General features: G+C 47.9%; 1 protein-coding gene across 1 annotated transcript in view; it reads right to left on the reverse strand.

Moving 5' to 3' along the window:
* Positions 1 to 14,602, reverse strand: part of cdhr2 (cadherin related family member 2) — a 243,476-nt gene that overhangs the window by 32,785 nt on the left and 196,089 nt on the right. Inside the window, exons 22-26 of the mRNA XM_085995270.1 lie at positions 10,902 to 11,059; positions 4,170 to 4,272; positions 1,683 to 1,771; positions 1,488 to 1,571; positions 992 to 1,069 (exon numbers count right to left, since the gene is read on the reverse strand). Coding sequence (XP_085851396.1) covers positions 992 to 1,069; positions 1,488 to 1,571; positions 1,683 to 1,771; positions 4,170 to 4,272; positions 10,902 to 11,059 — 512 coding nt within the window. The remainder of the gene's footprint in view (positions 1 to 991; positions 1,070 to 1,487; positions 1,572 to 1,682; positions 1,772 to 4,169; positions 4,273 to 10,901; positions 11,060 to 14,602) is intronic.

Raw genomic sequence — 14,602 nt, forward strand, 5'->3', positions numbered from 1 at the left:
CTCAAGAATATCACTGATTGCAAGCCTACGTCACGTGAAAAGTAATAGTTAGATTGTAACTTAAGCTGTAAGCACACACAACATTCCTTTCACTTGTACTGGAGGGCAAAAAAACAAAAATAAATGAAAGCTTGAAGGGTTAAGTACAAATTTGAAAGATGAAATTGATGCTAAATTTCTAGGGAGATCTGGCAGCATGTTCCTCTGGAAAAAAAGTTGAACATTTACATTAAAAGTAATACTTTTTGGTTTAGTTTTGGCACATTTACACTTCACATGTGATAATTTATAACCTAATGAAGAGAAAACAACCAACATCCATTTCAGCCTTTTTTTGCCATTCATTTCTCCCCTTCTCTCTCCCTGCCATTACTATCCATTCTCCCTTCCCTCTCTTGTACTGCCATCCATTTCTCCATTTCCTTCAATGCCATCAATCCCACCACCCCCCGCCCTTCCTCTCCCCTCAGTCCTGCTCCTATTTCAATGCTGCTCATTCAATTGAGCTCTTTTGCTCTTAGTGATGAAGTGAGTCCAGCTGCTGCACAATGCTGCAGGAATTACACACTGCACATCCCACTCTAACAGTTTTGCTTACCATGTGGAGAATCGAAGGTGAACTTTTTTTCCGACCATTCCATTTCCCTAAGCTGCATACGACAGAGAATCTAGTACCACCCAACAGCACCTTCTCCAAGGATTTACAAGCTCTACCCTGGTTTCCAGACTTTGCCCTTAAATGTCTGTATACATCCCACTGCATTTTATAAATTTTTCAAAGAAAATACTCTACTTTTTCTCATAAGGTGGCGGGTGTCTTGTGTCTTTTGACATTGTGAATTAGGAAGTGTTCTGCATAGTTTGCCAACAAGTAAGTCCAGATTCAGAATGTCAGGATTGCCAGCCATTCCCTGTTTCTCCTCCCTTCATATAGAATATTTTTCTAACCTTTTGTGCACACAAGTGACAAAAAAATAAGCGTAAGACATACCTGTTGATTTTTCCAGGAGGAATGGCGGTTCCATTGTTATATATAAAATAAACCTCCATAATAGATTTGGCTACATTTCTGTAAGAAAAATATTGATTGCAGTCATTTGACAATCAGAGTCCACCTTCAAAACATTAAAATAACAAGAGGTGTTCAAAATATGTTCTTATCACATCATCTTGATTGCAAAAACGTAGTTTAAGTTGTTTGGGACTTTTTTAAAATAAATACTGTACTAGTTAAACATTGCATTATCTGAAATCTCAATTAACCCGTAGCAATGTTCACAAAAATAGTTTTGTGTATATTTGCCGTGATTGTGATTGTGAAGCACATACTGAAATTGTCAACTACAGTATCTAGCTTTTTTCTAACAGCTTCACTGAGCTAAGATCTCCAAGTCTTAATTCATTTGTTGCTACCTATGTGTTATCACTACCCTTTAGGTAGATGATGTACCTTTTACTGAAATAGCATGAGAATATTTATGCCATACCTAGCTAATGATTGCACTCTTCCATTGCTAACAGCAGTTACGCCCACCACGTATGGATTTGAATGTGTAGCTCTCTGAAGAATCCTACAAACAGAATAAAGCTCACACTGAAAGATCGGTATGAAAGTAAGTACAATAAATTACAGATACAAAGTGTAACCAGCATTTAATTTTAAAAGAGGCTTGATAACTTACGCAGTTATTTCATCCATGTTTTGCTGAACTTCCCCAGTTGTTACTCTAAACTCTAATCGTGTCTTGAAACTCTCATCCACTGTAATCAACTATAAAAAAAGTGTTACAACATGCACAATAAATGTAACAACGATTATAACTATTTTACGTCACTTTCCATTTTCATCCTGCCTTTATGCTGTTTTCTGACATCACAAAGCAGGTCGACTGGATTGTCGTCATCTTCACTACTGCTGCTCCATATCCACCAACAAAAGACTTATGACAATGAGAAAATACAGATATCCCTCCTGATTTTACATCTCCTTTCTCACACAGATAGAATTACCAATCACTATGATTCACCCCATTTTGAAGATTGGTTGAGAATTGATAAAAATGATTCCATTACAAGCGGCAAGACTTGGAAGACTTGATATCTTTCCTCTGTGTCCGGGTTATTGCCAGAAGTGCGCCAGGACTGCACTTCCTCCTCCTGCGCACGCCCCTCCCACATCCCCTTTCATCTGCCCCAAGAGAAACCCAGCATGACCCTACCTAATTTTCCTTGGTCCACTCCTGGGGTTATTGGAAGCAGACTTACAACACTATTTGCCTCCTCTACTGGAAGCCTGCATTTGTGGGGGGTGGGGCGGGCGAGGGTCCTGCAGAAATCCAGTGCCGCTGCAGCGTTTAAGTGGCTACAGCAGCTTACAGGACAAGGCCAGCTATTTTGTATGGTTATCATCTTGAATTGCACAATGATGTGATTGGCATTGTGCACTCGCTGCACATTGAGGAAATGGTACCCTTTCCTTTGATGAAGTTGATTGAATTCTCAAAACAGGCACCTATGGTGATGCAGATCTCATTGATAGCTCCTTGGACCTGAAGAAATCCAGCCAGTCTGTAAAAAGATATGGGGGCTAAATTCATTAGCGCCCATTTCCATGCACGAACAGGGTGACGCGCTAGAATCACGCCCACAGACTATCCTAAATTGGTCCTAGTGCCACATTATCTTCAGATCGACGAGCCACGGTCACCAATCGGGCACCTCAATATAGCTCGCTGGTGAGAGCCTGAAAAATTCCTGTTGGCTAGGAAGCTGGCTGCAGTCCTTAGGTACTGTGGGGTGGGGGGGAGGCAACCGAAGGGGGCTAACATGGGCTGGCTGCAGCTCACTGCATTAATGTGAAGCCAGGAGGAGCGCACTCCTGCTCCTCCTGGCTCCACATTGAGGTAAGTACAATAATCGTACTTGACGGTTTGTTCGGCAGCCTCTAGGACTATTGGTTAAGCCACTGTAGATCTGGAAAAACTAGTTAGAACTTGCGCAGCGCAAGCTCTGACTAGACTCAACAAATTTAGCAAACAGGTCCTGAAATGGGCGCAAGACCCTCATTTCAATATTGAAATGAGGCCTGTGCTCATTTCAGGTGGCTACCACGGCTGCCTAAAAAAAGACTAATTTAGCAGTGGCTTAAATTCATGTGCAGATCGGGCGCAGGCCATTGCATTTCTAAATTGGTCATCATCGCAATTGTTCTACAACCGTAAAACGGGTGCAACGGTGATGAATTTCTCCCCCAATGCCCTTTCAGGTTGATATGCAAGGTCCATATGGAATGATATGAACTGGGCCGCTCGCATAACAAAGCATCACTAACTTGCTTGATGCAGTGGTGGAGAGCCAATTGGCTGATATTGAAAAAGTCCTTTGATGCTGCCTGAAAGGAAACTACCTGGCCTCCCTGTCGGGTCTTCCTGATTCAGCTTATAACAGTGGTAAAAGGGAATGCCCAATGGGAAGTGTCAACTCCTGGGGGGAATGGTTGCCAGGACCAAAAATTAAGAAATACAATCCCTGAAGTAATGCTGCAGCTCTTAGTTAATTAAAGCTGCAGCAAACAGATTTTACTCCCAAAGTTTAGCTCAGACAAACAAAACAGCAGTCAAAATGGCCTCCTGCTGCCTAGCAACTTGAAGTGTATTTTTTATACTGGTGGTGCTTTTCGAAGTGTGACAAAGGTGGTAGGGAAGAGAAACGGAGCAACGCATATCAATGAGTCATTTCAATGGGATTTGTATTTGGGAACTAGGATTACAGAAACAGCAGGTCACCCAAATTAGGGAAAGAGGGAGAAAATTCGAACGGTGCTTTGGACTGGCAGGAAATTGATGCAAGGCTCCTGCTTCATCTTCCTTCACTGCCTGCCCCAACTCCGTTACCAAACAGAAGGCAAATAGGAGGAAAATCTAAGCTGAAATGTCAGTGCAGTTTGGGAATCAACCCAAGTCTTTGTAGCATTTCAAAAAGTACCACCAGTATAAAAAAGACACTTCACGTTGCTAGGCAGCAGGAGGCCATTTTGATTGCTGTTTTATTTGACTGACCAACACTCTACGTTAGTTCAACAATGAGAACATTTATTGATTTAATCATTTAATGCACTAAAAAAATGACACGAATAACATAATAAATTGAATAATCTTTATAATACTTACATCTATGTAACTTGTTGCAGTTAAAGTAGGTTTACCTCCATCTCTTGCTTCTATAGTTACCCTGTATTGTCCCCTTAATGTTTTGTCCAGTGAAGATTTAATCCTACAAAACAATAATGAAGGATCACTTTAAAACATTTAAGCAAGATAGTTTAAAGTCACTCTTAGATGAGAATATGTGTTGTGAGACTGTGTGTTACTGTATGTATTAGGGAGAATGTCAGCAATTCTAAGATCTCACCGACATGAATAACATTCAACAAACTCATTGACAAATGAAAATAAAACTTGAAATTATTCTGGATTTTTAACTTTGTGAAAAACTCTGAACAGCAATTCATGTCACTGATCTCCACATACTTGCAAGGGCTGGATTTTGTCTTTGGGGACGGCCTGGGGGGGTGTCAGGTGGTCGGCATGTCAAGAACCCGCCTCGGATATGACAAATGAGCGATTTTGCCCTAATTGGGCACTTGATTTCCAGCGTATGGGAACCGCTGGCCCAATGAGTATTTTGGTGCTGAAACTCGCCTCCGATGACGTCATCTATGCAGCTGGATTTAAGGTCTGCAAGCAGCCTTGGTTCTTTTTCAGCCTTTCAACTTTAGCATCATACTTCTGAGGAATTCCTATTGCAACCATGTCCAGCACCAGGCCAAAGTGTGCACCCCGATTCGATGAGGCCTCCCTCCAAACTCTGGTGGAGGGAGCAAGAGCAAATAAGGAAGTGCTGTTTCCTTCTTCAGGGAGGAAAAAGCCTCCCCAACAGACCAAAGCAGTGTGGCTGCAAGTGGCACAGGAGGTGAATGCCATTTCAATGTGCAGCAGAACCTGGCTGCAGTGCGGAAAGAGGTTTCATGACCTTCTCCGCACAGGAAAAGTGAGTATTCCATTCCCATGACCCACAATCTGATCCCCATCGCCTCTCATCACCAGCACTCTGCTTTGTCAACCTTCTCCTCCACATCCCACTTGACCTTTACATCCCTGCACCCTTAACCATTCCCTCTCTCTGCATGTTCACATTCACTTAACTATTCGACTATGCAGCCCTCACACTCCCTATCACTGTGATGCAATGACAACAACTTACAACACACAGGGAGGGCCCTTGGTCTTGGCACCTCACTCCATCTTTGTGTCCTTCTAAGCATCTATGCTATGGATTCTCTACACTCACTCCTTCATTCTCACTCAAACTCCACTTGTCTCCCTCATTGCAGGAAAAGAAATCCCACAATAAGAGGGAGAAGGCAAGGACAGGAGGAGGGTCACCCTCAATAGCCCAGCTCACCACAGCAGAGGAGGCAGCCCTGGAGGATGCACAAGTGAGGGATGGACAGATGGTAGCATCAGAGTAAGCTGGTGACATAATAGTTTTGCATCTCTCTCATTGACATTGCATGAGTGACTGATCATGATTCTGATGCTCTAACAGATTGACTTATGATCATCTGCACAATTCAATGTGCATGCAACTTTTACCTCACATGTCTAACTCTTTCCTTTACTCCCCCACAGGACCAGCGACAGCCCCCCTCCCCACTGTCCAGGAGGAACAGCCTGAGCCCCCAGACTCCTCAGAGGAAGTTGCAACCTCTGAGGGCGCAGCATCAGCAGAATTCAGCGCACCCAGCACCAGCGCAGGCACTCGCACCTCGGTGGGACCTTCGGGAGATAGAGTAGTGTTCGCACCTGGTGTATCAAAGCTCACAAACAAGCATCAGCAGATGGTGGAGACAGGTACTGCAGTGGAGAGTCCTCGTCGGAGGGCACAGGGCTCTCCCAGCTTGGCTTCGCTGCATGTCGACCCGGTACCTCCGGGTCCATCCAGAAGGAGAGCGGTGCTGGAACTCCAGGAACAGGTGCAGGAGTCTCTGGCAGGTTTTGTCTCCAGGGTTGCTGCGAGTGTAGAGCGAATGGAGGAGTCCCATCATGAACATGAGCAGAGCCTTTGTGGAGGCATTAGCGCATGAATGCATCACCACAGAAAGGATGGCAACCTCTGTGGAAAGGATGGCTACCGTAGAGGAGAGGATGGCTACTGTAGAGGAGAGGATGGCTACGGCCATGGAGGAGCTTAGTCGCCAGGGTCTTGAAAACATGGTCATTGTTCAGAATAGACTGACATCTCTTGAGGAGCGATGGTCAGCTATTGAGCAGAGAAACCAGAGCTTCATGGAAGTCCTCTGGAGTAGGACTTCCAGTGCAGAAACGGGTCCTCATGGCCCCCCTGAAGTGCAGCAAGGTGCTGTCAAGCCACTTGCTAGCTCTGAAGTGGGGCTGACCCATGAGAGGGATGTTGGTGGCAGAGAACAAAGAAGTGGGGGCTCCTCTCCAAGCACTCACATGACCATGCCACTGCAGAGCCCTTGGTCAGAGCCCCACCAGAGTCCTCACCCAACTGAGATGGGCGTCTCAGCCCTTGCACAGCCGCAGGAACAGCAGGCTGTTGCTGAGCCCTCATAGGCTCGCAACCCCAGAGGACACCCACCAAAGGTGTTGAGGCAGGAGCAGCAAGAAAGTGAGTAAGGGGCCTCCACATCTGCAGAAGCCATAGGGGAAGCACCACGTAGGAGCACGCGTTAGAGGAAGATAAAGCACAAGTAGTCATAGGGTAGTCACTTGGGTGTTCTGTTGTGTTTATTTTTGAAAAGCCATCCAATGATTTGATGCGATAAAAAAACTTGATGGCAAACTGTTGAAGTTGTGGCCTGTGTCATTTTGCAAATGGGACTTCCACTTTGAGGGCTTAGGGCGACTTGCAATTGTCAGTATGGTAGTCAGAGTGATAGGAATCCGCAGGTTCTTGGCCATTGTCGATGCTCTGGTAAGAAGGTGCGAGGCAAAAGTGTTTGATTATGCAGGCTAAGCAAATCTGGCCAACTTGAGTGCGTCCCTTACATCCCAGGCAGCAATGTGCTCGCGTGCTGCTGCCACTGGTTGATGCGCCTCCGCAAGCTGTTCATTGTCGCTCTCATCCTCCTCCTCATCTGAGGAGGCTATGCGATGAGCCACTTGTACCTCAGGCAGCTGCAAGCCACAATGCTGTGCCATGTTGTGAAGTGCACAGCGAACCACGACCATTCTGGAGACCCTGGCTGCTGAGTACTGCAGGGCTCCACCTGATCTATCAAAGCATCTGAATCGCATCTTCAGCAAGCCGATGGTTTGTTCAATTATGGATCTGGTGGAAATGTGGCTGGAGTTGTAGCGCTCCTCAGCTTCTTTGGATGGGCTCCTCAACGGCGGCATTAGCCACGTCTTCAGGGGATAGCCCTTGTCTCCAAGTAGCCATCCGAAAAGTTGGTCTGGCAGACTGAAGAGCGGAGGCACACTAGACTGGCGCAGGATGAAGGAGTCATGGCAACTGCCAGGGTACTTGGCCCAAACATGCAAAATTTCCTTCTTGTGGTCACACACCAGCTGTACGTTGAGGGAGTGGAAGCCCTTGCGGTTGACAAAAATACCTGGATTGTGATGGGGTGCCCTAAGGGCCACATGTGTGCAGTCAACGATGCCCTGCACCCTTGGAAAGCCTGCCAGATTAGCAAATCCAACCGCACACACGGTTACACTTGCTTGATCCTTGAAGAAGTTGATATAATTGTGCGCGATGGCAAACGGGGCATCGGTTAACTGCGTGATGCAAGTGTGTGCGACCGCCTGGGAGATGCCACTGTTGATCCTGCTGTTGATCCCTGGAATGAGCCTGAAGCAAAAAAGTTCAGTGCAGTGGTGACTTTGATGGCTACTGGTAAGGGGTGTCCACCCGCTCCTCAGTGCTCCAGGTGTTGGTGCAGCAGTGCGCAGATGTCACCCACTACCTCTCGCAAAAGTCTGAGCCTCCTTTGGCACTGCTGCTCAGTCATGTTGAGGTAGCTTATCCTCTGTCTTTAAACCCTGTTTTGGGGGTATCTCCTGCGGCGACGTGCTTCCATGCGCTGGCACCTTCTGGCCTGCTCAGCTTCAGGTGGGTGAGCAGCAGCTTGGCGCTCCTGTTGTTGCTCCTGCAATTGGTGCTGCTGATGTTCAGGGTTCTGCTGCTGGCACGGCTGGTCTTCGTCCGAATCTGATGTCCAGAAAGAAAGGAAAAAAATGGTTCCCATGCCTCTGGTATATGCCTCAGTTGAGGAAGCACTCAGTCAAGGTGGGGAGAGGGGTTTCTCAGGAGGTCACACTGGAGATGGGTCTAAGGCTCCAAACTTCCACAACAACGAGTAGGCCTGCTAAAAGTTCTCCCAGACCACAGACAACAAAGTTCTGCCACCTGCAAATGATGATTGCTGAAAACTCATTTTTAATGTTGGAGCTGCAGCTGTTAATAAGCCATCCGCTTGTGAGGCCCCCAGGATTAACTGGCGTGTTCCAGAGGAGACATGCAACACAGGGGAAATGTGTTAAATTCAGAAATATCTCTCAAAATGGGATTATAGAGGCACTTAACTGGTTGTTAAGGGCCTTAAGGGCCTATCTCACCTCTTGGAGGCTGGAAGGAAATAGGGTCTGAAACCCCAATTTTGTCAAAATTGCTCAGAGGCGGGCTGGGGGCGGGATCGGATCCACGCACCATTTTTTGCGATTTTAACACCTCACACGCCTCCAATCCCGCCTCCTTGGGCCTGGCAAAATCGAGCCCTTGGTCTCAATCTTGGTCAAGCTGTTTGTTGGTGGCATCAAATCAAAGTCAGCTGTAACACTGGGGAGGGGTGGGATAATGACTAAAACAATAGAAGAATTATAAATTCAAATAATTTTGTACATAGACTAATATCCTGTCCATTTGCCATTTCTAAAACAGTCATAGCAAATTCAAAGGAAGGACCTTTATCATACCAACGTAACAAAAACGATGTGACCCATGACGATATAATAACACGGATTTTGCACTCTTGGCATGCTGTACAACAGCTTTTAGACAGACTCAAATTGAAGTGTTTTCCATGATCAGTCATTAAAAAAGTTTCAAGTGCAGATTCAGGCAGGTACAGGGAGCACACTGGTGGTGAAAAAGTAAAATTGTGCACCAGTGAAATTCAAAGAGATGAGCACAATTAATGAGGAATGTCGCAATAAGGTGGCTAAAATTATGCAAACCTTTGGAGAGCCTCAGAGGCATCTCTGCCGTTTATCAGCATTTTGCCAGGATAGTACAGCGGACTGAGAAAAGACGGGCAAAAATAAAGGGAAAGGAAACCCAAGATGCAGGCAAGTAATGGAGCAGCCTAGTGTTTGATTCCTACTGAAGTTGAAGTGGTTTTGCACGAGGTGGTTGCAAGGACGATGGTCCTCTATGCAACTCCACGGCACCATCCTCGTAGGTCAGCATTCCAACATTCTTGCAAGGAGGACAAGCCAATTTTCAGACCACAGCTGACCAATACTGTCACTGGATGTGCCAGCCTATCCTGCATGGTAGCTACAGGTGTCCATGCAGTAAATTGCACAGTTTTTGCATCTGGCTTTCTGCTGACTCAGGTTCTGAGAAGACAGTTTACTATAGTCACTCCCAGATACATATGCCAGTACCCGCAGAAATGTTTGCTGGCATCTTGGTGGGTTCAGCCAATTAGGCTATGCTAGCTCTTGATCACCTGGCATGCCTTCCTTCATGCAGTGTCACTGGCATATTGTCAGTGGCATATTGTGATTGGAATATTTTCAAGAAGCATCCAACCTAACGGCTTATTGGCCATTCATAAATCTTAGTGGTGCTTAAGGTCTGTTGTCCTAGCTTCCTTTGGGAAGTGGAGTGTCCACCTGCACTAATTACCTGCAAAAGCAGGGTCTGGCTATCACTTCCTGCAGAGGACATTGTGCAGGTGGGGACAGGTGGAGACAGATAATTTCTTGTGCAGCCTGACCAACTAGGCATCCATCTGTAGGTTTGTCTCCTCATCCAAATAGGTGAGATGGAGAGATTCCTAGTGGGAAACCCATTGATAAAAGGACCAGGTGGGAGATGAGGAGAACTTGTTTTATGCAGCGAACTATTATGATCTGGAATGCACTGCCTGAAAGGGTGGTGGAAACAGATTCAATAGTAAATTTTAAAAGGGAACTTGATAAATACTCAAAAAGGAAAAATTTGCAGGGCTATGGGGAAAGAGTGAGGGAGTGTGACTAATTGGATAGCGCTTTCAAAGAGCCGGCACAGGCACAATGGGCCAAATGGCCTCCTTCTGTGGTGTATCATTCTACGGTGCCAGCAATGGCGCAGAGGACAAAAAATAAACAACGTACACCAATTAGTGCAAAGGCTTATGAGAACGTAAGTGCCTGTTGGGAAAGTAAAGGAAACCCAGCGAAAACATTAAGAATGGCTGACATACACTTACCTTAATATGTTTGCCTTTTCCATAACCACCAGCATACTTGTCACTACCTAGCAATCCTGAATTTACGTTTTATGTTTGTCCACCAAATGACACACCCCTGAATTAATACTGAAAGGAAGTGCCCGCCTGTTTCAATTTACCGCTCCTGCCACAGCTGATCCTCCCACCTCCCAGAAAAGCATCAGGGCAGAAAGTAGGCAGAGTTCTGGTGGAACAGGACTTCTGCATATTTTCTCCTGGCCACCTGTTTCATGTCAGTTCAACGGCAGCAGGGCCTGGTGCAGAAAAGCTAGGATTGTTCAGCAACAGAAGAATGGCCTAGCTGTGACTCTAATAATTTTCTGTTATTACAGTTGTATTGCTACAGTTTTTGCAATGTGCATTGTTGCCTTACTTGATAATTGCTGTGTATTCACCATCATCAAGGGTAGCTCTCGAAGCTTCAAATACATCTGGCAATACTTTGTTTGGTTGGCCATCCGAAAAATTGAATGTAACTTTGGTGACAACAAAATGAATTTCTGCATTTATTCCGGTATCATTGTCACTTGCCTGTCAAGAAAAGCTTTGCATTAGTCACCATCTTATTTGTTACCTACCACTGTACACTTACAATTGATTTTAATGGCGGCTCAAAAGCTATTGTAGGAATGGCTAGATTCCTAACTAAAGGACTGAGGTCGAGTCAGTCCATCAAACAAACGATGTTTAATACTAATCAACAGAGTTTAAAACGAAAACACAGGAGAACTACATTACAGGTCTGTACTCTTTGCTGGCTCCACGAGGACTGGCTAGGGCGGCTCCCCAGCCTGACATCATGATGTCATCACGTTTTCCCGCCGCTGGAGGATCACGTGATCAACGTGATGGCGTCATCGCGTTTGGTCTCATTCTTAAAGGGACCGCGCTATGTACATGCAATGGAATGAACAAAGATACAGATTCACTCTCTAGCTAATAATTTGTTAAAGATAATTATGTACATTAGATCAGAGTCCCCCTGGTGGCTCCGCCACATGCGCCCCCCCAGAATTGTCTTTAACAGTAAAAGTCAATCGACCAGGAGGTCTGACAAGCCTGTCAGAGCGACTCCTGTATTCTTGGAGTGGACGTTGTTGAACAGCGGGCGGGCTGGCGGACGGAAGCCTTCGGTCTGGCGTAGATGCAGCGGGAGGTCGACCACGTCGTGGTAACTGTGCAGTCTCTACTGGCCGGTCGATGTCCAGGTGTGCCGGTTTGAGACGGTCAATGGATATGTGGTCGGGTTTACCACCGATGTCTACAGAGAAACTCTTGTCACCTGTCTCCAGTACGCGAAAAGGGCCTGTGTAAGGGGCCTTGAGCGGATCCCTATGGGCATCATGACGAATGAATAATAACTCAGCATTCTTCAGCTCCGCTGGTACGTGTGAAGATGGAAGGCCATGATGCGAAGTTGGGATAGGCGCAAAAGCCCTGGCTGTTTCCCGGTGGCTGCTGAGTTGTTCGGCTGCGGACCACGGCTCAGTTGGAAGCGGCAGGAAATCTCCCGATACGCGGAGTGGCTGGCTGTATATGAGCTCCGCGATGGACGATTGCAGGTCCTCTTTGGGTGCCGTGCGGAGACCCAACATGACCCACGGAAGCTTATTCACCCATCCGGCGCCTTGGAGGCTGGCCCTCAGCGATGCCTTTAACGATCTGTGGAAACGTTAGCACAAACCGTTTGCTTGCGGGTGATAGGCCGTGGTGCGGTGAAGCTTGGTGCCGAGGCCCTGGGCCACAGCGTTCCAGAGCTCGGAAGAGAACTGTGGACCGCGGCCTGAAGAAATGTCCACCGGAACGCCGAAACGTGCGACCCACAAGGAGAGGAATGCTCTGGCGACATCAGCGGACGTAGTAGACGCCAGAGGAACTGCCTCTGGCCATCTAGTAGTACGATCGACCATGGTGAGGATGTGTGTGAACCTCTGCGACGGTGGAAGCGGCCCGACGAGGTCCACGTTGACATGGTCGAATCGACGTTCTGGTACTGCGAAAGTGGCCAATGGGGCCTTAACGTGACATTGCACCTTAGACGTTTGACAGACGACGCAGGTGTTAGCCCAGTCGCAGATATCCTTACGCATTCCTCTCCAGGCGAACTTAGCCGACATTAATTTTTGAGATGCCTTCACGCCAGGATGCGAAAGCCCATGTATGGCGTCGAAAACTTTGCGGCGCCAGGAACGATCGGGCGGGGATCTCCCATGGAGACATCGCAGAGTAACGAGGTGCCTGCAGCGTGGAATTGCACATCGGTTGGTTGGAGGCTAGAGGTGTCGGTGCGATACGCCTGTGTTTCAGGGTCGGATGCCTGATCGGTAGCCAGGAGGGCATAATCGATGCCCAGCTGGACCACCCGTACGGTCGCGCGAGAAAGGCAATCAGCTACCAATTTGTCCTTGCCAGCTACGTGTTGGACGTCTTGTCGTGAATTCTGAAATGAAAGTTAGCTGTCGCTGCTGTCGAGCCAACCACGGTTCGGCGGTCTTGGCCATAGCGAAGGTCAGTGGTTTGTGATCTACAAACGCAGTGAAGGGACGTCCTTCTAAAAAAAAATGGAAATGGCGGATAGCCAGGAACAGCGCCAGCAACTCCCGGTCGAAAGTGCTGTATTTGCGTTCGTTGCGTCGGAGTTAGCGGCTGAAAAATGCCAGTGGTTGCCACGTCCCGTTGACCCACTGTTCCTGCACAGCGCCTATGGCATAGTCGGAAGCGTCGGTGGTAAGGGCGATGGTGGCACCTGGCAGAGGGTGCGCCAACATAGTTGCATTGGCTAGAGCGTTTTTTGTGTTGTCGAAAGCGTTGTCCATTTCGACCGTCCAGGCTATTGTATCCTTTCCGGCCTTGCCTTTGAGGGCCTCGTAGAGGGGCTGCATGAGTCGTGCTGCCTTGGGAACAAAGTGGTGGTAGAAATTCACCATGCCCAGGAATTCTTGAAGAGCCTTGGTGGACTGCGGCCTTGGGAATGCCATAATTGCTTCGACCTTTGACTGCAGCGGAATTGCGCCCTCCGAAGTAATGCGGTGGCCCAAGAAGTCAATCTGTTGTAGGCCGAACTGACACTTGGCCAGGTTGATTATGAGGCCATGTTGGCTGAGGCGCCGAAAGAGGGTGCGGAGATGGCAGACGTGTTCCTCTTTGGTCGAGCTGGCTATCAGGATGTCGTCAAGGTAGACAAATGAAAAGGGAAGATCCCACAGGACCGAGTCCATTAGTCGTTGAAAAGCCTGTGCAGCGTTCTTGAGCCCAAATGGCATCTGTAGAAACTCGAACAGTCCACAGCGAGTGATGACAGCCGTTTTCTGGACGTCCTGCGGGTGTACGGGAACTTGGTGGTAGCCACGGACGAGGTCGACCTTGGAGAAGATTGAGTTTCCCGCCAAAGGGGCGGAGAAATCCTGTATATGCGGGATCGGGTACCGATCGGGAGTAGTGGCGTCATTAAGACGTCGGTAGTCTCCGCATGGCCGCCATCCACCGCCGGGCTTCGGGACGATGTGGAGAGGCGAGGACCAGGGACTATTCGACCGGCGAATAATCCCCAGCCGTTCCATCGTGGCAAACTCTGCCTTCGCAGCCGCGAGCTTGCCGTGTTCCAGGCGCCGAGCTCGCGCGTAAACCGGAGAGCCAGTCGTAGTAATGTGGTGTTCGACACCATGCTTAGTGGCCGAGGAGGAGAAAGTGGGCTTGGTCAGCTCCGGGAATTCACCTAATAGGCGAGTGAACTCGTCCGGCGAAGGCAACGCGCAGGAGACTGTGCGACGCTGCGGAACTGCGGAAGCAAGGGATGGAGTGGAAGGTGGCCGCGTTGACCAATCGACAATTTCTTACATCCACCAAGAAGCTGTTGGCGCATAAGAAATCTGCGCCGAGGATGGCTTGCGAAACCTTGGCTGTAATAAATTCCCATTGAAACCGTTGCCCGCCGAAGCACACCTGGACCCGTCGTTTGCCAAAGGAACGAATGGCCCCGCCATTAGCTGCCACGAGGGAGGGGCCATGCATCCCAAACTGAATATCGAGTGCTGAGGCAGGAAGGATGCTACACTGCGCCCCGGTGTCACATAA

Source organism: Somniosus microcephalus, chromosome 8 (assembly GCF_052327205.1).
Source record: "Somniosus microcephalus isolate GS21.2 chromosome 8, FLI_Smic_1.0, whole genome shotgun sequence".
Lineage (NCBI taxonomy): Eukaryota > Metazoa > Chordata > Chondrichthyes > Squaliformes > Somniosidae > Somniosus > Somniosus microcephalus.